General features: G+C 44.8%; 1 protein-coding gene and 1 long non-coding RNA gene across 3 annotated transcripts in view; one reads left to right on the top strand and one right to left on the bottom strand.

Annotated features, from left to right (window-relative positions):
• LOC118308999 overlaps positions 1-21,759 on the top strand; it is a 52,059-nt gene that overhangs the window by 18,523 nt on the left and 11,777 nt on the right. For both annotated transcript variants that reach the window (XR_007030828.1, XR_007030827.1), the window contains exon 2: positions 20,716-20,962. This is a non-coding gene — a long non-coding RNA (uncharacterized LOC118308999). The remainder of the gene's footprint in view (positions 1-20,715; positions 20,963-21,759) is intronic.
• On the bottom strand, positions 8,753-16,325 carry fam210b (family with sequence similarity 210 member B). The gene is made up of 3 exons (XM_035630551.2): positions 15,656-16,325; positions 11,799-11,998; positions 8,753-9,779 (listed from the first exon to the last, which is right to left on the bottom strand). The coding sequence occupies exons 1-3, from the start codon at positions 16,169-16,171 to the stop codon at positions 9,569-9,571; spliced, it is 927 nt and encodes a 308-aa protein (XP_035486444.2). The 5' UTR covers positions 16,172-16,325; the 3' UTR covers positions 8,753-9,568.

Raw genomic sequence — 21,759 nt, 5'->3', positions numbered from 1 at the left:
AAATGCACATCATCTTATGGCAGATTGTTTAAATCCTCCGGTGGATTTACCTCGAAAGATAGAGAGTGAGTGGGTTTTATATTAACAGAGCGGAGCCTTGTGGCTTTGTTAGCAGCAACAGTTACAGCAGACAGTTCACAGAGTGAACGGGAGCGTGAAGGCCTTTTCTAATAGACCACCAAACTGGTGAAGTGCAATGTAGTGTGATGGACTGAGCAGCATAATAATCATCTTGCCAGAACCGAGTTCCTTAATACATTAGAGTCAGACTGATAATTCAGCATGTCTGATTATTATCAGGTGATCGTATCAAAGATATATCGGTATTGGCATATAGGTCATCTGCTGAGCAATAACAAATGGCAATGCAGAAGTCAGAGAAAGATATTTAAGGCAGTGTGATATGGTAAAAATATAAAATGTCCCACTTAGTATATATGTTGTAGGGCTGCAACTAACGATTATTTTCATTATCGTTTAATCTGTCGATTATTTTCTCGATTAATCAATAGAAAAATCGAGAAAATTGTGAAAGATTAAGATCGTGTTTCCCAACTACAATATGTAGTTTACTGTCCTATAGGAGCAGAAAACCTCTGAAAATATTCACATTTAAGAAGCTGAAATAAGAGATTTTTGTTTGCATTATATGTTTATTGTTGCTTTTCTTAATCATATGTGAAAAGGAGACTGGATATTTGGGTTTTTTAGGCTGTTAATCAGACAAAACATGTATATTTGTATATATATGTACAATCATTTGTATATTTTACAGATTAAAAAAAAAAAATCTCATTCATCCAGGTCATAGTTATCCACGAGGGTGTTGAATTTTCTGAATTATTAAATTGAGAAGTTGATTGGCAGCTCAAACAATAATGAAAGTAATGTAGTTGTAGCCCAGTTTTTTAAAAATGTATTTATGAAGTATGTACTGTTGTGCTGCTCACCAGGAACAGAATAGAAGTAATCAGCTCTACTAGAAACAACAAGAGCTTTTTTTTTCTTTAACTACACAGAGAGACAAACTTCTTTTCCTTTTTTGAGAGAAGTCTGGGCCAAGAATAACAAAGCAGGAGATAAGTGGAGAGGACGACATCTGTGGGTAATTATCCATCTGCGAGTGATCTCCTTTCAATTCCTTGCAGTTAGTGCACATGTAAGAAAGTCACGGTTAGACTGTGGCCGTCGTTATTTTGTGATTTCTCTGAGCAGAAGGTGGAAGAGGGATTGTTCTTAAAGCAGAAGGCTTTGCAGCTAATAACCATGTGTGAATGTAAGCGTGAAAAACAACACAATCTGTTTCCAAGTTTTTCCAGAGGCACGCACGCACACACACACACACACAAGTTTCAGATCTAAACGGGCACATCCACAGAAATGACAGGAGTCTGTTGTACCATGGTGGAGCAGGGCACTTGTTTTTTATTATTAAGTGGCACTGTATCGCGTTTCAACCCCTCCTCTACGAGCAGCAGCAGCAGCAGCAGCTCGCTCCCGCCCCTCGCCACCAGTGAGGGTTTGGATGATGGTCACGACTTTGTGTGCCCAAACCCAGTCCCGCGAGTTCTGCTCATGCTTTGATGCATTTTTCAAAAGGCCTGTGACACGAATGCCAAAAACACACGGCTTCCAATTCCTCCAGACAGCAGACAGTATCCTCCACCATTTCTCCTTTGTCACACTTTCTCTGCCGGAATTTTTTGTTGCAAATAATATAAGTTGTGTAGAGACCCCTATGCTGTACATCCACAGTGCCAGCTGACAGGATCGCGGCAGTGCTGAAGTTCTGTTTGGGTACACTCTTTGATAAAACTCTTTTTCTATTCATCTGTTTCTGCCATAATGTTTTGTTGGTTGGACCTGATTTTCTGTTATTTTGTGTTCATCCAAACGGCAGAAATAAAACCTGGAATATCTGAAATATTGTCTCGTCACAATAACCAACTTTACCTTTGAATAACATTATTGTTTTATTGTCATCTGATTGATAAATGTTGTGTAGAGAACAACTTCAAGGAACAAAGAAAACAATGTCAGTGTGTTTTTTTTCAAAATAAGGTAAAGCAACTTAAGTTTGAAACAAACGATCTCTCCTATTTGCCATGTATTTATTTAAATGTTATGAAGTATTGTTATCCTGTAGTGTGAAAAAAAAGGCAATTCACACTTTGTAAGGAAATAGTTTTACGCCTTTGGTTTCACAGGTGCTGTATTTGTTTGCAAATCAGCTTTTTTTTCCCTCTTTCTTTTTTAAACACCTGCACCAGATGTATTAAGACGAGGCAAAAATGTGAAAGTTGAAAGGTGTCGAAGAAAAAAGAAATGAATCTTCTTTTCTCTCGTCCCAGCTATTTTAATGCAGCATTTTGGGGTTATTACTAACACCACCGGATGATTGTCCCTCTGCAGATTCAGCATGAAGCATCTTTAAAGTGTCTGGTTTTGTCAGCGGGGAAAAATCTACACCAACATTATGGATTGACTTGAGTGGCATAAATTCCGCCAAATGGCCTCTAATGTCGTATCATAAGACGCAGCGTCATTTCAGAATTGTGAGAGGAGTAATGTCTTATCCCTCCCTCTGTCTGCGGGTCTTGATGAAAACCTAATTTTATTGCCACGATCATAATGGAATTATCTCCAGGTGTGATGAGGGGCATTTAATGAAATCAGAGGATTACCTGCTCTTTTTCATGGGCTTATTAAAAGGCTCTTTGTGATAGGAAGCTGAGCGAGAGAGGCTGTATTTTTTTTTCTTCCCCACTTCTCCACTCTTGAGTGATTGCGTGTTTGTCAGTCTGGCAGTCGCACCATTTGTGTCTGGCATAAAAGCCTGCAGGGATCCACAAGATCTGATTGGGAATCTTGAGGGAGGAAAAAAAAAGGGGGGGGGGGTACATTGGTTGCTGCAGTGTCGTATTGATGTGTTTGAACACGGGGGCTCTCATTTTCATGCCCTCAAAGCACACATAAAAATGTTCTTTCAATAAATGCAACACTTTGATGCATAGTTTCTGTTCAGGCTACAATAATGGACTTTCTCTCTCTTCCTCTCTGTCCCCTTTTCTTTCCCCTTTTCCCTTCTCCTCCCTTTCTGTTTCACTTCCTCTTCCTCTCAGTTCCTCTCTCCTCCCTCTTCCTCCCTTCCTTCCTTCCGTCTCCTGCGTTGTATCCGTCTACCTCCTCGAGCTCACCCACCTTTTATCATCCGCCACGTGACTTCACTTCTCTACGGTATTGAACTGTGTTTAACCTATCCCAGTAAATCTTATTGCCGGAGGGGGGGACGTACACTGTGGATGTTAAGTTTAATGAGCAACACAGGCAGATCACAGTAGCATTGCCATCCATAATTCTCTTTGATTGAGTCCTGAATTGTAAAATCAATGTCTCCGTGCCCCCTTTCCACTTGTAGTTAATATTTCTCCATATGGCGAAGCAACTTTGATTCTTCCTTCATCAACCAGTGGTGGCCCGAAGATTTCCAATGCGTCAGCATGCAATGGCATATATAACTCAAACTATTACACTTTATTGTCGTTATCGGCATAACTGTTATGTCCATTCTTTTCTCCCCAAGGAAAAATGCAGTCCACCAATCATCTCACTCAAACGTAAATCGCTCACTTCAGGTGGAACTAACTAAGTACATTTACTCAGTACTTTGTTCCTTTACTTTACTACATTTGTGGTGTGAATAGTGTATGAAATAAAATATTAGTTTTTAACTAAATATAAAAGTTAAATTGGCAGCAACTACAGCAGTAAAATGCTGAATGAAATAACTGATATTTAGTAATATAAGACGTGTGTGGGCCATTTTCTGCACAATGAGCGCTTTTACCTTTGAGCATTTTTTTGATCTTTAGGTATTTCAGTCTTATTCTGCAGACCGTCGTCACGTCAGCCGACACCGGGGGTGAACAATGCTCACATTCATGGTTGTTGTCACGCTGTGATGAATAGCTCCGCCTCGCTACTCAGGAATAATGCTTAAAACAGAAAATGAATCCAAGTCGTGAATAAATGCATTAAACATTTGTGTTGTGCCTGGTCAGCACTGATCTCGGATTGCTAAAGGAGCGAGGGAGGAGGGTGAAAAATGGCGAGGGAGGGGGAGTAGAAAAGAAGAGCGGGGGCCGAGTGGCAGTTGTATAGTGGCACAAAATCAAGCGCTCAGCAGCTCCACAATACCCCATTAGTCTTCATTTTCAGCGAGACATGCAACAGGGCCCTTACGTCTTGAGGAACAAACTACAATTTATTGGGCTGGCCAGTTCGGGCTAATTGAAAGAAATTGTCTGTCTGTTTGCTTTCTATTGGGTCTGTAAAGGGTGGCGGTTCAGGGCCGAGGTGATGATCTGGGGCCTGAGCTTGTTGCCCTCCATTCCTCAGCCCGGCCCGGTTCCCCGTTAATGGTTTGATCCATGAGCGCCCTCCACCGAGCAGACAGTCTGAGCTGTGGGAATCATTTACGGAGGAATCGTTTAGGGAGGATTTATGAGATGCATTCATTATGAAGTGTGTAGAGGCAAACAGACTTCGATCGGTAATGGCAGCTCAGTAATGGCTTACAACGCTGCGTCTGTACTTGTTGTTGTTTTGGTTCACTCCTCTCGCTGGGTGCAACACATGATGATGACTGATCATCAGGGCTCTTTTGATTTTGAAGTATTGTTTGAGGTGCCATACCAGGATCTTCCCTTTTATGTCCATTTTGAATTGTAACTGCAGGTTACCACAAACTATCATATTGTTGGTATGTTGCTTATCATTATTACATAGTGTCCAAGTGAGTGAAGGCAATCGTAAACTTTTTTTGGTCTTGAAATCTGAGACACAGACAGTTTCCACTGCCACTTCAAATAACCTTTGCGCTGATCTCTATTGGTGGACATTGTCACTCCATTTAAGAGCTAATATATATATATGTGTGTGTGTGTGTGTGTGTGTGTGTGTGTGTGTGTGTGTGTGTTAACGAATAATAGGAGATAAAAATATATTAAAGATTTTTTTTTCCCAAAAACAAATTTTACTTCTTTTGCATTACTGTAATACCTTGTGATGCTGAGATCTGACAGACGTGGAGACTCTTGTATTAGATCTTGCAGACCTAATTCGGATTTTTCAGATTCCAATTCAGATTTGACCTAACATATTTGCCATAGTCGTAGTCACAGTGCAACATTTATAAACAAAACAAAAACTTTTTCGACACCTAAATTGATTGGTTCAGATTATTAAATTTGTCTATGAAACGTGCCTCCTCCTACGGTCTGCCCACCTCAAAAAGAATACAGAAGTTTCTTCTCAAGTATGTTAAATGACAATTTACCACTTAAAAGTCCCCAAAACAACATGATGTAAAGTGACCGTTTTGACAATGAAACATCCGTCATAAGTTTTCCCGTTCACACTTTAGAGATGAGTGGAGAGGAAGTGAGGGGAGTGGCTTTGGCTGATGCCTTCCACCCACAATACAACACAATGCATCCTTAATAAATGCGTCCTCATTGTTATCAGAAGATTTTAACGGTAGAACCAGCAGGACAATGTTTCTCCTTGCTCGGCATCCCCGTTGCTCCATTGCATTTCACCTCACATGCCGTGTTTACAGTGTTGAAGAAGACAGAGGGAGATAAACCAGGCAGCGGACTGCGGGACGTTTCCAAAGCTGTATATGGTTGAGGATCCTCTTTATTATGCACCTAAACAAAATAGATGTATGATAACTAGCACCTAGACTACCAAATGATATGCGATGCTGCTGTAGGACATTAGGATTGGACTCAACCAAATCTGGGGGACGTGAGACAGGATGAAGAATCTCAGTGTCATTACATGGTGACTGCATCGAGACGTATTCAGCATCAACAAAGCACAAACTGAATGACCAAGCTGCCTGTTCAGACGAGTGACAGACATTGAGCTAAGTTACAGTAACAGACAGTCAAAAACCTTCCACTGCTGCCAAAAAACATTTTGACAACTGGTGCCTGCTGCCTCCTCTCCCTCCTCCTCCTCTCTGTCACAGGCTGGATAAACTCTGTCTCTGCGTCTCCCTCTCCGCTCAATTATAATTGCTCGCTGTTTAACAGCTGAGCTTCTGAATCCTGAGGAGCAATGAGGAGGAGGCAGCGCACACACACACACACACACACACACACACACACACACACACACACACACACACCAACACACGCACACACCTCAAAAAAATTAGAAAATAAATGTACGTATCTCAGGTGGAAATCGACTGGCACTGGTGTTTAAAATAATAAGATGCAGCTGTTGATAGTAGCGACTGTCTCCAGGTTTACTTCCCCGTGGCCCCTGTGGCAGCAGAGGAGCCACGATGAAGGCAGACAGCTGACAGGTGCTCCAGGATGATGCTGCCCTCAGGTGCTTCTGCTAAACTTAACTCAGACGGCGAGAGGTGGAGAGGGAAGACGAGAGAGCTGGAGAAAAGGATGCTCCAGCAAAAAAAAAAGAGTGAGGAGGGGAGAAAGAGAGGAGCGGCCAAAACAAAAAAAAAAGATGGAGAAAGCGATGGGTGATGAGCACAGACAAGCGACGGGCAGAGAAGGCGATACGTTTGTTTGTGTGTACGCAGGGTGTTCGTTCGTTCGTACACCTCGAAACTTTTACGGCAGCCGCGACCGTAAGGAAAGTCTCAGGGTGTCTTTGAAGCTGCGAGGTTGACGGAATAGGTGCCTCTCCATCGAGATACTGTCACTCAGCCGGGCTAACAAGTTTACCGAGCGGGTCAGGAGATGGGGAGATAGAGGGAGAAAGGTAATAGGGAGGGATAATGAGCAGGTGCTGATGATAACGGAGAGGAAACTGTAAGGAATAATTAGAAGGAAGAAATGAAGCGGAAGAAGGCGCAAGAAGAAAAAAAATCCCAGTCAGTCAGGAAGTGTGTGAGAGTGTGAGAGAGAGAGTATATGCTGTTGCCATATGTTTATATATCATTGCATGCATCAGCACTGCTGCAACTACCGTACACACACGCCTTGCCAACTCTTGCGTCAGAAATGCAGCCTGTGTGTGTGAATACACACCCATAATTGATGCACCGTGTGCGTCGCACTGACAACGGTGACACACGGTGACAAGTCAGAAGCTGAGGAAGGAGTTTGAACCCCCCTTGAACCCCAAATCAATACATGGGGTTGGGGGGGGGGGGGGGGGGGGGGGGGCGGGGCGGGCGTGGCCCTTCATCAAGCACAAGGCCAACCAGATGAAGTGTTCACAAGCGTCACTGAATGAAAGGTGAGAGGGCATGTAACCAAGGAGCTGATCTGCACGCTCCTCTTTCTGGCACATGTACCCCACCTCCCGGCACACACACACACACACTCCCACACAAATACACAGTTGTGTGGAAGGAGAGGAGCCTGACAGAGCCCGGTGGATCGCAGGTAGCCCGACAGAGTGGCTGGGAGCGCTGTCACCAATTTGTTCCTAGCCATGGGGGACATGCAGGGGATGGAGAGGCGATGGCAGCTCCCTGTCCTCATCATGGCTAATGAGGCCCGGGCTTCTCCCTCCTTCTTCCTCTGTTTGCGCACTCACGTGTGTGTGTGTGTGTGTGTGTGTGTGTGTGTGTATGGCTATACATTGCGAGGACTAGTTTGAGTTTGGAGTGAGGACATTTCCTCACTTTTTGACAAACCGTCAAAAGCCTTTTTGAGGGTGAAGACTTGATTTTTGGGTCACGGTTAGTGTTAAGTTAAGATGGTGAGGGGCTATGAAAAACATTGTGCCAATGAGTGTCCTCGCAAAGAAGTACAAATGCGAATAATAAATTCCTATGAAGAGTAAAGAATGGTCAATGTGTGATGACCTCGTGAATCATAGAACACACCATCACGACAGCACTATATCGAAGGGCTGTAATCAAACGAGCTTTTAGTTTTATCCAGAGACTGTAGTTTTCTTCGCAATTAAAATTCTCACACCGACTGTATCATTGTTTAGCAGACACTGAATCCCACTTAAAATCATTTTATCACGTCTGTGCAACACGAGTGATTCTGCTCCTCGTGATGTAAAGCTGGCATCTGTCTCGAGCGCACCAGGATCAGGATGTTCAGTGTGAGAGATGAGAGCTGTGCGATGTGGTGGCACCGGAGGGAGGGAGGACCGATCAGCACTGTATTTGTAGATCAGGAGCTCCTCTGTGTGGTCAACAAGGGGAAGTGCAACATTTGCTTTCTTCACACATCCTCCTCTTGATTAGAAAAGTAATGCAATGATAAAACAATATAAACTTCTGTTTAGAACGAAGCAGCTTCTATAGTCTAAATGTGTTTCGTCCATGATACAAATGGGTCAGGGAAGTTAGGGGGGGAACTGGGCCTCGGTGTGGCTGACGTGTTTTTAATATTTACATTGCATCATACATTATTTGGCTGGCCAATATTTGATCTCCTAAAGCTTGTGAGGGACATATTAGGCTCTGCAGTTGTTAAATGCTCCACAAGTTGCTCAACTTGGCCTTTCACCGTTCGCTGCTGACCAGGTAGTAGACAGGGGAGTTTAGTTGCTGCCTGTTGCAGCCAAAAACGTAAAGTTAACGACCATAAAAACAAATCTGAGGGAAACCAGAGAGTTAGGTTTAACACAGTCATTTCATCCATAGCGTCTTTTTTCTAAAAAGGGCTCAAATAGAGTGATGTGATATAAACAAATTAGCCTTTTGTATGATGGTATTTCATGACAAATAGACAAAACAAACCAAATATAAAAGACAAGTTCCCGTTTAATAGTTAAAGTCCAAAGTCTTCGAAACCAACATCCTTCATCCAAAGTCTTGCAATGAACAACAATCAGCGTCACTCAGATTAATGTGCTTGCAAACTGCAAAGCTTGGGCAGTGGCGTTAGCGAAATTGGCGAACCTGAGGGAGAGAAGGAAGAGGGAATGGAAGATGGGGACATCAGGCAAAGGGATGGAAGGAGAGTGAGATGACGAGAACGAAACAGGAGCGAAGTAAAACAACAGCAGAAAATGGGAGAATAGAGGAGAGGAGAGAGGTAGGAGGTGCAGACAACCTGAATTATTCTGCTGAGTCAAATAACACCAGAACATGGCCTAGTCAGCTATCAGGGAACGGTGGAGGAGAAATCAGCTTTTTCCTCTTGTCCCTGTGGGCAACCTTCACAGCATTAATGAAAAACTCTGCCGACTCAAAGATCTTAGCAATAAAACTCTCTTCTGATTGTTTACACATATTTGAGCTTTTCCACCCCTCTGCACTTTAGTCTCTGGTTCTGAGAAATGCAAACACATCTCCAAAATACACTGGCGGTGTTCGGAGAACTGTCTCACTTTTTGTTTTTAATCGTACAGAAGCACAATTGAACACATGATTCTGTTACAAGCACAACTAATGCGAGAATATCACAAATGCAATGAGGGCAAATGAGGCATTTGCAGCTGAAGGGAAATGAGTAATTATAAATATATATATATATAACAGCATTTTAACTATAGCCATTTATTGTCTGGATGTTTGTTGCTTAATGAGGCGGAGAGTTGGGCGGGGTGCGGGGGGTCATCAGGGTGTGGGGGGTTTAAAGAGACCAGTCTTTCTGAAGTAGCGCACGATGAGAGGGACGGATACCAGAGTGGTGCTGATGCGGACCGGAGCGAAGAGCTTGTGGAGGGCGTAGGCCAGGAAGAACGTGCTGGTTCCCGCCGCCATTTTAGAGCGAACGACGGCCTCGCTGAAGCCCAGCTTGCACAGCACGGCCGTCATATCGACCCCACTGGGGAGAAGGATGACAGCAGCAAAGTGGTTAGAAGTGCAAGGAATTTACATATTAGGCAATCACTCACATTTACTTCCTCCATTTCTTTTTTTTTTTTTGCAACAGCCCACTAGACACATGGTCAACACTCTGCAGCTCCTGTCATATGAAATAAACCTAAATTCCAGCGTTATGCCGATGGATAGATGGAAATTAAATTGGATATAATGCTAATAAAAATAATATAACAGACAAAATAACAACATTTTAATGATACAAAATATAATAATTCATAATGACAAACTTATGGACATTCATAAAACCAAACCATACAAACCCTAATGCATCAACAATAGTCACTTTCTTTATACCGTTGTCTGAATTACAACAAACTACAAACCCAAACTAAAAGCCAATTTTTACAAAGATTTGAAAAAAATAATAATAATAATGTTATACTGACATTTAAATCTGAAAGTGCTTCAGTGGCAAATCATTCATTTAATACAGTTCAATAGTTTCACAATCTGGTTCAACTCCTGTGTGTCTCCACCAGAGGGAGCTGTGTACAATAAATCATGTTTCATAATTATTTTTTTTGACCCATTTAAACTGATGACATTAGTATAAGAAGCAGGTTGAAGTGCATGAAATTAAACAAACCAGAGAGAGTTAGGTGTCACACTGCCCGTGTGAGACGGCTTTGGAACAAGTTGGGGCATTTTCATCAGAGCTATTCAGGGAAATAAATATGTGAGGAATGTGAAAACACGAGGCTTAAGGCGACACGGCCTCTTTCTCTCTCGCTCACATTAACAGCTCCGTCGCACGCTGTAAACTTTTACTCGGCTAAATATGAGGAGCCATCTTGCACCCTGACAACTGTTTACCCAGTGCATGGCGCTGCATTAGCGGGCCGCATGCCCGGGCTCTGTGGACACACGGTGATAATGCTCGACGGCTGCTGGACTGAGTCACCGTTCAGTTCAACGGGTCGCGATGAGTCCGATAATCTCTCTGCCAAGTCTCTCGCAATAAGGCCCTGGCATGAGGCCAGACAGAACGACAAGGGCCTGGAGCTTGTGTGGACTGTAACTCTCGTCAGAGATATGAGTGTTATGTGCTTTTTTTAACCCCTATCACTTCATCAACCTTGATAGAGGTTTACGAAATCTAGAGTCAAAGATTCAACATTCTGCACACAAAGTCTAAAACCACGGTTGCAACGATGAGAAAATGACCTCATGATTCATGCAAGCACTCGACGTGGTTTCAGCGTCTGACTGAGTCAGGAGTTGTGTTTCACCAGCAGCAGGGGCCGGTACACTGTGGCTGACTGGGTGGAAAATCTTCAAGAGCCTGTACTAAGCTTTCTCTCATATAACAGGTCCCATTTGCTGCCCAATTTACCGCAGACGTTTCCGCATCCCTCGGTGTGAAAGCTGCCCACGGGTCGTTCATTTCCTGTGCACATCTTGAGATTTAAAGGAAACGTGACACTCTGACGCTCTCACACTGCGAGATAATATCAGCAAGTGATGTTTGATGATTTCTAGAGTTGTTTTTTAGTGCTTGAGCCGTGTTGTAGTCTCGCTCTCTGTACCCGCAAACAGCCACATTGACTTTTATTTCAATTACTGATTCTGACAATGTGATCAATATGCTCTGTGATGGTTGATGCTCTCTCTTCCTCTTCTACAAAGACTTTCTTGTCTTCATTAAGATGCTCCTTTTTATTGACTGGATGACACCAATAGGGCTGCAGCCAATTTACAATTATTTATACTATCCATTAAGCAACTGACTATTTGCTTTACTGATTAAATGGCTCATTTAGACTTTCAACAATTAGTCGATCGACAGAAAATTAATCGGCCAACTATTTTCACAACTGATTTATTGTTCAAGTAATTTAAAAAATGATCTGGTTGCAGCTTCTCCAATGTGAGGATTTGCTAGTTTTCCTCATTTCATATCGCTGTAAACTGAATATCTTAGTTTTTGGACTGTGTGTTAATCAACCTGCTCTTTAGTTACCTGGATATGAGGAGGTAGGACATTCCCAGAGACATGAGGGAGATCCCGATGTGAAAGCAAACTCCCACCGCTCCGTACTCCTTGAAGACTTTCTTTAGCTGTTGGGTCTTGGTGGGTTTCCCTCCTTCCGGCTCGGGCTCCCCCGGGGCCTTTTCAGTAGACGAGGAGGCGGCAGAGGCCTCCTTTAAATTCTGCTCGTCCTGCACGAAGACAAGAGAAAATAGCAGAGATTGAGCCGAAGAAAATGAAACGGGAGGATGAATCTAGAATCAATGCCTGTTGGTTCAGAGGCAAAGACAAACTGTACATTAACTGTAACATGATCTTAGTGGGAGAGACATGTAGTTTAAACTGAGCTACACCAATCATCCCGTTTCCAGTTTTAGGGCAACGGGTTCAACATTAAAAAAGAAGAAAGAAGAAGACTTTGCTCGCGGGTCTGTTTGACGCTCATTTTCCTGATCACCCTCCTGTGGTAATGCAATTCAGACAAAATGTCTTTCATGGATCCCCTTCAGGCTCACTCAGGGTTTCCATTATGATTCAAGATACTTGGTGAAAAATAATTACAGTTTCAGTTTTATTGCCAGTTTTCATCTTTTTTCCCTTCTCGATCGGGGGCCTATAGGCTCCACTGGCAGGAGGTCACCGTGTTCAGTGGCTCCATTAGTATCCTTGTTATTAAAATATCTCCTCTGCCAAGAAGAAACACAATCCCTCCCTGGGAAAAAAACTGAAAATAGCTCAGGCCTGTATGGAATTCATCTATTTTTAGGCAAACTAAATAGTAGACATACTATAGTGCCTACAAAGCTGAGACAACTTATTAAGCACAAGGAATACTGTCTACACAGAGAGGTCTTTAACAGGCAGACTCTTATTATAGTAGCCCGATGAGGAGGCTGATCATAGGAAATTGAAAAAATGAAATAATGCAGGAGAGAACAATGGAAAACAATCAACTGGATTATATTATAAGCTACTTACTGTACTTTTACAAAGGAGTAGAAGCACAGTGATGAAATGTATTAAGTTTGAACATTAGCTGCATTCTTGTTGTACAATTAGTCTTAATTAAAAAACTGCCATTTAATTGCCATTCCTTTAAATTCTGGTAACTCGATTTATAACTTCATGAGCACCACGGGGCCTCAAACTGCTTCCTTTAGCTGACTCCACTGACTCTTTTTAAGTCTAGATTTACGCACGGTGTAAGCATCCCACGGTGTAATAGTCTGAGAAGCTTGCAAATATGAGTCAATTAATCAAGTGGGCAGAGATGACGACGAAGAACTCAACAGGAGGAGAACAAGATTATCTTTTCTCTCTTTTTTTTGCCATTTTGTCCTGCTAAATTTTGGTCCGAACACCGACGGGCGGAGCTACAGTCCTGCCGGGGTATTCACTGGCCTGCGAACAATGGACAATAGAAAGTGGGCGGCGGAGCTGGCCTTTGGTTTTCAGAGGCCGAGTCAGGCCGAGCTAAAAGTAAAGGCAGGCGGCAGCGTGGGAGGGTCATGTGAGCGAGCGGCCAAAGGGAGGGTGTCTGGGAGGGGGAACAGTGGGGCTGCTGTGTCTGATAACAGCTTTTCAGAGGCACGAAAACACATGCGGAGTGACAGTGGCATGCAAACGCAGACAAAGACGCACTCACGTGCCCACAAGACAGAACACGAGGGAAACGGTCAAGTGGTGAATCCCTCCTTGAATCAGAGGGCCGAGAGTCACAGAGCTACACCATGTCTGTTAAAAAGGAGAGCGTTCATGGCGAGCTGTGTGATATGATGATATATATATATTGCGTGACGATAAAAAAAAACCACCTGTTGTTTACTTTTGCCTGTGACAAATGATTTGGCAAAGAATCTCAAAGGTGGAAGGAGAGAACAACTGCCATTAACACTTAACATCTCCAAACACATGATCCCAATTTACAAGCTAAAATCTACATCAAATTCTACAGAAAATGTGCCACAGCCGGAAATGTATCTGGACACGAAATAACATATCGGGATATTTGTTTTCAGTCATATTGCACAGCCCAAAATTAACCAAATAACTAATTCCATCTAGTTATGTCTCAATACTGGACTTGGACTCTGCAAGAAAGGCACCTGAAGTTTGTCCACTTCAAATCGCTTCAGCTCCTTGCTGCTTGGCAAAAAAGTGGATTTTAATCTATATTTATATGCACACTATCAAGCAGAAGATGAATAATGGCTATGGAATTAATAGAATAAGAGCCTAACATCTAGAATCTTCTTTCAGATGGATACGTAACAAACGTTTAGATAAGAATCTCTTAAATATACCATAAATTATGGCGCAAAAATGTGGCAAAACGCATATGTCAAACACAGTAACAATTTGCCCTGGAGGTAAAGCTTGCCCTCACTTTAGCTCTGGAGGAACTCATACCGGGACAAACGATTTGCTATCTGCACGCAGCCGATGCAACAAAAAACAAATGTATCAAACAGATACAATAGAAGCTTGTGTGAAGGGAAACTGATCTGTACGATGTTTGAATCAATGTCACTGGTGCCTGACTAAAGAGAGATGGAGGTCATGTAGCCGAACTGGAGGAGACAAGGCCACGTGAGGTCAGCGGCTCACGGCAATCTACAGTCGGTGAATCACACCAGTCGGGGTCGAGGTCAAATGTTTCCTTTTTCTTTAGGAGGGTTTTGACCTAAAGTTAATGAAGAGCAGGTTGAAAAGGGGTTAGCCCTCTTAGCTACATGGCTCTTAGGATGGCAACAATTGGTAAGTCACTGAAATATCTCAACAGCCAACTTGCCCCACACCTACGTACTGTGGGCTTCTGGACAGTACGTGTGGGGCCAAGATGATGACGGGTGAAACTATCAGTGACTAGACTGCGGTGAACATGTTAAAACATTCCAAACTGCCAAACGTCAGCATGTTCGCATTGTCAGAGTCAGCATGTTGTCAAAATAATGTTAGCATTTTGCTCTTAAGGCCCAGAGCTGCTCACAAGCTTGTTTGTGGTGAACACACACCAGAGTACAGTGGTGTTTTGTTTGTTGTGCCTTCCTGCAGGTCAGGTTCACCCTCCACATCTGTATCACCCTGCACATCTGTATCACCTGTATCACCCTGCACATCTGCATCACCCTGCACATCTGTATCATCCTGCACACCTGTATCACCCTCCACACCTGCATCACCCTCCACACCTGTATCATCCTGCACACCTGTATCACCCTCCACACCTGCATCACCCTCCACACCTGTATCATCCTGCACACCTGTATCACCCTCCACACCTGTATCACCCTCCACACCTGTATCACCCTCCACACCTGTATCACCTGCTGCTGACTCACCACCAGAGCTCAGCTCACTCACATGTGGCCGCTTCGGACATGACGACTAATTTCTATAAAAGGAGTTATAATGAGTTTGTTGGTTTGTTGGCCTGGTTTTAACAGTCAGGTGTGTGTGTGTGTGTGTGTGTGTGTGTGTGTGTGTGTGTGTGTGTGTGTGTGTGTGTGTGTGTGTGTGTGTGTGTGTGTGTGTGTGTGTGTGTGTGTGTCAGCAGTGGAGGCAGAGATAGATTGTGTAAACACTACTGTGGACTCTGTGTAGAAGTACACAGTCCACATATCTCGTGTTGTATAAGCCGCCTGCCTGCTCTCGTCGTGGCTGTTACCAAACAGACCTCTTCAGCTTTTCTTTTCTTTCTTTCTTTCCATACATTTCAAGCTTTTGTTATCAAAGCCCCTGGCGCCACCGGGACGCCGACGCCGCGTTCACGGACCAGTCGAACACTGCGTGAACTCGGGACTCGGCTCCTGTTCGACGAACGCTCGAGCTCGAACATTTCAATTCACCGCTTTGTTGCCGTGTGTCGTGAGCTCCTGCTCGCCGGCCTCGTCCCTCCTCTTCGCGGCCGCAGCAGCCGCGGACGAAGCTCTGCTGTGCTGCATGGTGGAGCTGGTGGAGCAGCGTCGACCGGAGCCTCCGCAGTTACCTGTAAACAAAGCATGACTCGCCGCCGGCACCCGACTTCCGGCGCGCCGGTATGCGTGAGGTGGCGGCGGCCTGGTTAGATGTAAACGACCCTCGGAGAGACTCGTCGCTACGGTCTCCACCCGGTCCCGGTCCTGGTCCCGGTCCCGGCCCTGGTCCCGGACGGGATGTAGCTGCGACAGTTTCCTCAGGTGCGCGCGTAATGGATCCCCAGACACGCAGAGGGACCGGCCCCAGTGAACCGAGTGACCTCTGCGTAACGTCTCGGTGACGTGCCGCGGTCCGCTCGCCTTGACGCGCACCAGACACGAGCCCGGGGACCTGGACGCCTGAGCCGCCGCGCACAGCCTGCCCGCGGCCGCACGGCTCCACGACATGACCGTCGGCGTCGACGAGGAGTCCTACGCGAATCCGAGCGGGTGAAAAACGTGGCGAGTCGACGGTTCACAACATCCGATGAGACCGAGAGCGGCTGGAAACATGCTGCTGCCTCTGTCGACCGAGTATCACCGGTGACGCGCAACCGCAGAGAGCGAGCGAGCGAGGGGGGGGGGCGAGGAGCCTGGAGGGGGGGGCGAGGAGCCTGGAGGGGGGGGGGGGGGGGGGGCTGGAAGGGGGGGCGATGAGCCTGGAGGGGGGTGGGGAGAAGAGAGCCTGGAGGGGGGGGGCCTGGAGGAGGGGGGGTGCCTGGAAGGGGGGGGGGGGGGGGGGGGGGGTGACCGTGTTAAGTGCCACTGGTGACTGACATCATCAACTCGTCTCTGGAGTCGGACGCAGCCGAGTCCATTAGAGCAGCTCAGCAGCAGTAACCTGGTCACTTCAGATGACCTCAGTGGTTCTGCAGGTCCAGGCTGTTGACTCACTGGTTCACGTTTGTTTCCTGCAAAACAGCTAGTGGAGAAGGAGCCTCGAATATTACGGCTGCTCCACACGTCGAAAATGAAAAGAATTCAGCACTGCATGAACTCTTTGTGCACTTTGTCCTCTCATCCAAGCCACATCTTTCAGACACGTCCATTAGGGCTGCAACTAATGATTCATTTCATGATCGATTAATCCGTCGATTTAATCGACTAGTTGTTTGGTCCATGAAATGTCGACCGTGTTTCCCAAAACCTCAAGGTTGATGGTCCACACACCAAAGATATTCAGTTCACTGTCAAAGAAACCAGAATATATTCACATTTAAGAACTTGAAATCATAGAATATTGACTTTTTTTTCATAAAAATTAATCGATTATCAAAATAGTTGGGCCGATTAATTTCGTAATCGATTACTAATCGATTAATCGATGAACTGTTACAGCATCATTACTTTTATTTAACCAGGGAGGGTCAAATATATTATAACTGTTACTATAAAGACTCTGTCACTAGGCGAAGTTGCAAAGCATAAGATCAAGACACAGAACATGTTGTATAAAGAAGACGGAATACACTTAATGGAGAGCACAGATGAAAGACATCAGCAAAATGAGATTAACAGAGAAACCTAAAAAATAACATGCAATTCTCTTTGAATCAACAGTTCATGATATTTCACATTATCAATATGTATCGTGAATTGAGATCTAGTCAGGATGTGTATTTTATATTTCTAGGTATTTGCTCTCACCCGTGCAAAGCGTCTTTGAGCGTTGTTAAAAGTGCAATATAAAGACAAGTGTATCATCATCATCAGATCACATTGTTGTTATTTTTCATTTTAAATATTTATCTATAATTCATTGTGTATTAAAAGTGTATGCCTGTGACCTGTGTGTTGATGTCTGCACCGACACATTGTTGGTGGTTATATGGGTGTTTGGAAAAAGTTATGTACTTTGTAGATAAGAATGTTCAACCAACAGCCAGAAGAGAACAGACATGGCAGCAACAGTTAACAGTAACCGTGAACTGTAGCTGACCACACCTCAAATGAAAAAAAAATAAGTTTACATGTAGTGCATCACGCATCCTCCTCCACCGTGTTAAATTTCCACTTCTGCGCAAAACCCTTTAGAAGCGGGAGAGAGAAAGTATGTCCGGTGACATTTGCACCGTTTTTCTTAAGAGGAAAGACATAAAAGGAAGAAAGAAAATGCTCACACACACATTCACATTGTGAAAGGCAGAGAGAACAGAATGAGTGGGAGGTGAGATAAAGAAAAAGAGCGGTGGGAGGTTTTGGCGGCAAGCCATGAAAAACAGGCCCCAGTCAGCACAGCGACAGAGCCCCTGACCTTTATCAGACACGCCACAAAATCAACACTGGTTCAGAAATGGCTTTGAATTTGAACGTTTGTGGTCCTGCGACATGTTCTTTTATCACTTGAGAGTGAGAAATGGGAATAGCCTGTAGGGGGCTGCTCATATCTCATGTCTGCATTTCACCCACGCCATATGATGTGGGGTCACAACTAGACGCTGGTTTATCATAAGGCGTCTCCTGCCACGATGTTTGGCGACCACTGTATGTGACATAAACTTGAACCACAAATTGAGCTGCTCATTTGCTGGTGTCCCGCTCGGCGACAGAGGGAACGACTCCTCTGTTTCAAACACGGAGCGACACGTGTGACTTCTGGGGCATTTCAAATCCAAAATGGACTCGCTCATAGACAACACAGGGCCCTGAACTCACCGCTGCTCTCAGTGTTGGTGAATGTTAGTGGACTGTCTTCTCGAAGCACATGAGTGAGGCTGTAGTTTGTGACGTTGAATCCCATGTGTGTGACTGTACACGTTATGGTTGACTGTGTCAGTAGGTCAGTGTCTCTTGCTTCATGAACGACGAATCAGCTGTTTCCATTTAAAACGTTGATGTAACTTCCACCGCAGCGGTGCCAAGTGCAGCTGCGGCGAACTCGCAGTGTGACTGCTCATCACTCTGCCTTCCTGCCGCCTCCAGTTTCAAAACGGTTTCGAATCTGCGTTTTTATCATCTCTCCAGTAATCGATTTTCCTTCAGTGTTTTCGCTGCAGATCACCGAGTGTTCCCTTTTCATTGTTTTTTTTTAACCATGCAGCAGAGGAACTGAAGCAGGGGGAGGGGGACACGCTCGGAGCCCCACACTGTGACCTGTTCATTTACAGTATGAAGGATATTTGCCGTTGAAGGAAGGAAGTTCTGCAGCTCTGTCGACGCACATGTGGAAACCGGTCGGTCAGGTTTATTGAAAACAGGTCGGTCTGTTTGCAGACTGTAACATTTTCTTGTTCATCAAAATAACTTTAAAAACACCTTCTTCTCTTATAAAGTGGAATGAACAAGAAACTCAGATAAGCACAAACCTCCGCCAAGGCCCAGCAGTTCCCTTAAATTCAATCAGGCTGCACCAAATGGCAAACACTCAACTGTCCCCTGAGTCTTTTATGTATTTTTCCCTGGGAATTCCGCCCCTTTGTTTGGAATCTACACAAAAATTTCGTCGGTACTGTCTTGATTCATGTCCCATCCTTCTACTAAGTTTGGTGAAAATCCATTCAGTAGTTTTTGCATAATGCTGCTGACAAACAGACAGACAGACAGACGCCGGAGGTAATAAAATAGGAATGTCATTGGTTTAGCAGGTGTTTGAAATTTGAACGTGACGCTAGATGACATATTAGGGGCTCACCAGAGTTATTACAACTCATAACATCTGTATAAAATGTAACTGCAGTCCATCCAATAGTTGAGACGCCTCAGCATTTAGTGTTTGTGATAATGATTGCGACCGCGTTGCCCGGCTTCAGAGCACAGTGTCAGTGGTTGTTGGTCTGAAACGCTTCCTTTTGTCAGAGAGTTGAGTTAATGGACTTCGATAGCTTGTTGGATTCACTTTTATCAGTGGCCGGACTGCCAGGCATCGACTCGTCCTACTTAGACTTTCTACATTCAGGTCAAACGGGACACTGACGCCCGAGTGAGTCCAACAGGTCCTGGGAACCGGGCAGACGTCCATCCACTTGTTCTTTCCGTGCAGCTCTTCTGTCCGTCTTCTGACAAACTGGCAGGATGATCAATAGCGTCCTGCCCGGCGCGGGGACGCTCTCAGGGCCTTCCATCCTCCCTTCCTTCCATCCTCCCTTCCTTCCATCCTCCCTTCCTTCCATCCTCCCTTCATTCCATCCTCCCTTCATTCCATCCTCCCTTCATTTGCATCATGACTTCTTTCTTTCATCTCTGGAAAAACGTCCCTTCTTCCACCGACTGGTCAGCGTCTTAAGCAAACTCCAGGCATTGATTCATTTTCCTGCCTTGTCCTCTCTCTGTGCCTTCCTTCACCATCCCTCCGTTTACGTATTCAGCGGAGTGGTCAGTTTGTGACTGCCCGCTCTCTCTCTGGCACCGATCCACTTCACCCTTCAGTGAAGAGGACTGAAGGACTAGGACCGGAGCCAGCTGGCCCGGACTCAGTGAAGCGCAGGCACAATAGCAAAGCCGAGCCACGAAGACGAGGTTAATGCAGTCTGGATCGTGTGTCTTCAGCACCATTGTCCTCCTCTCTCGTCTATGCGCCACAGACACACTGACCGTGCCCAGGGAGCCTCGGACGAAAGGGCCCGTTTCTTATTTGCTCAAGACAAATCAATGGCTGTAACCTGACGCACATGTTTGACGAATTAGTTCATGTTTGTACTGCGAGCAGGAGCTGTTTTATTAGCTTAGTGCTCTGTAAATAAGACATTTGGATCCACGCACGCCTCAAGTCGCGCACCCTGTGCTCGGAAGGAATTCAAAATATGTAGGGATGAACAATGCAACCGGGCGAGCCGATGGTTTTCCATTCAAACAGTCACTGAGCAGATTCTAAAAGTGAAGAGAAAGTACAGTATAAAGCACAGGGGGGAAAAAAAGGCCTGGCACTTAAAAAGAAAATCCCCAACTGCAGCTCAAAATAAACTTTGAGAAACATAAGACAGACTCTTACTTTGTACTTGTCATCTCTAACCCAGCTGCTGTGTGTCATGAGCAAGAACTGCTGCTGGGTGCAGCCTGTCGAGACATTGACCCCGCTGACCCCAGAACCAGTGAAGAGAGGAAGGTCAGAAAAAAGGAGGAGGAGAAAAGAAAAGAAAGCGAGCGGTTGAAGCCGGGCCGAGGCCCTGACAGCTGCGTGGCGAAGGACGTTCCAGCCTCTGCCCGTCTCAGCACAGAGAGAAGATGTAGAAGGTCAGAGGACGCCGACGTCTCAGCGTGAAGGTAACCGAACTTCGTATCGCATAAAGACACAAACTGCCTTCAGATTATTCTGCCCGGAGACATTTGCAAGAAAAAAGTGGTGCTTTTGAAAGACTCCAAAAAAAAGTGGACAGAGTTTTTCCAGCGTGTCAGAGATGATGCAAGGAAAAAATAGGAAACTCATATCATGTTTAAAAAAAACAGGCGAGAGGAAGACAATCGTGACCATCGTGTGGATGTGTTCGTGCAGAAGGGTCTTTTGCATAATTTTCGATCACTTCTCTTTGTGTTGTCTCTGCATTAGGGACAGCCGGTCGCACGCAGGCGTTGCGTCCACGTTTGGGGGCGTTCTTCACCAAGACCGACAATGCATGTAAACCTCATGGGGCTCAAATTAAAGTCTCCAGCCATTTTCAGATTTGAAGTCCAGAAAATGCGTGGACCCAATATTTTTTCCCCCAGAGTTTGCCGCTCCACATATGACGAACACAACAGGAGGTTGCCCGGGTCAGACGCGTTCACAACCGCAGCAGAAACATCCTGCTGTATTCTTTCTCACATCGGCCGGAAATTTGAAATTTGACTTCCAAATTTCCACCTCAGGCCTGCAGCACACGTTCTTCTCAAAAATATAAGAAATCCATTTGAACCATTTTCATCACGCAGCACAAAGAAACTTTACCAATTCAGAAGAGGCCGTATAGAATTCTCAAAATATACAATTTATTCAAAATATGTTAATGCAACCATCAATATATTCCAGTAATTACAAAATCAGTAGTTGTATAATCTTATCCTTTTATAGACAGTGAAGCTTC

This window comes from Scophthalmus maximus, chromosome 6, assembly GCF_022379125.1.
Source record: "Scophthalmus maximus strain ysfricsl-2021 chromosome 6, ASM2237912v1, whole genome shotgun sequence".
Taxonomy (NCBI): Eukaryota; Metazoa; Chordata; class Actinopteri; order Pleuronectiformes; family Scophthalmidae; genus Scophthalmus; species Scophthalmus maximus.
This window is presented reverse-complemented; position numbering and strand designations above follow the sequence as displayed.

Excerpts from the sequence above, each read along its gene's own strand:
- fam210b (XM_035630551.2), bottom strand. The coding sequence starts at position 16,171 with ATGTCGTGGAGCCGTGCGGCCGCGGGCAGGCTGTGCGCGGCGGCTCAG. Across the intron at positions 11,999-15,655 it reads CGACACACGGCAACAAAGCG|GACGAGCAGAATTTAAAGGA; the intron begins GTGAATTGAAAT and ends GTCTTCGTGCAG. Across the intron at positions 9,780-11,798 it reads TCCTACCTCCTCATATCCAG|TGGGGTCGATATGACGGCCG; the intron begins GTAACTAAAGAG and ends CCTTCTCCCCAG.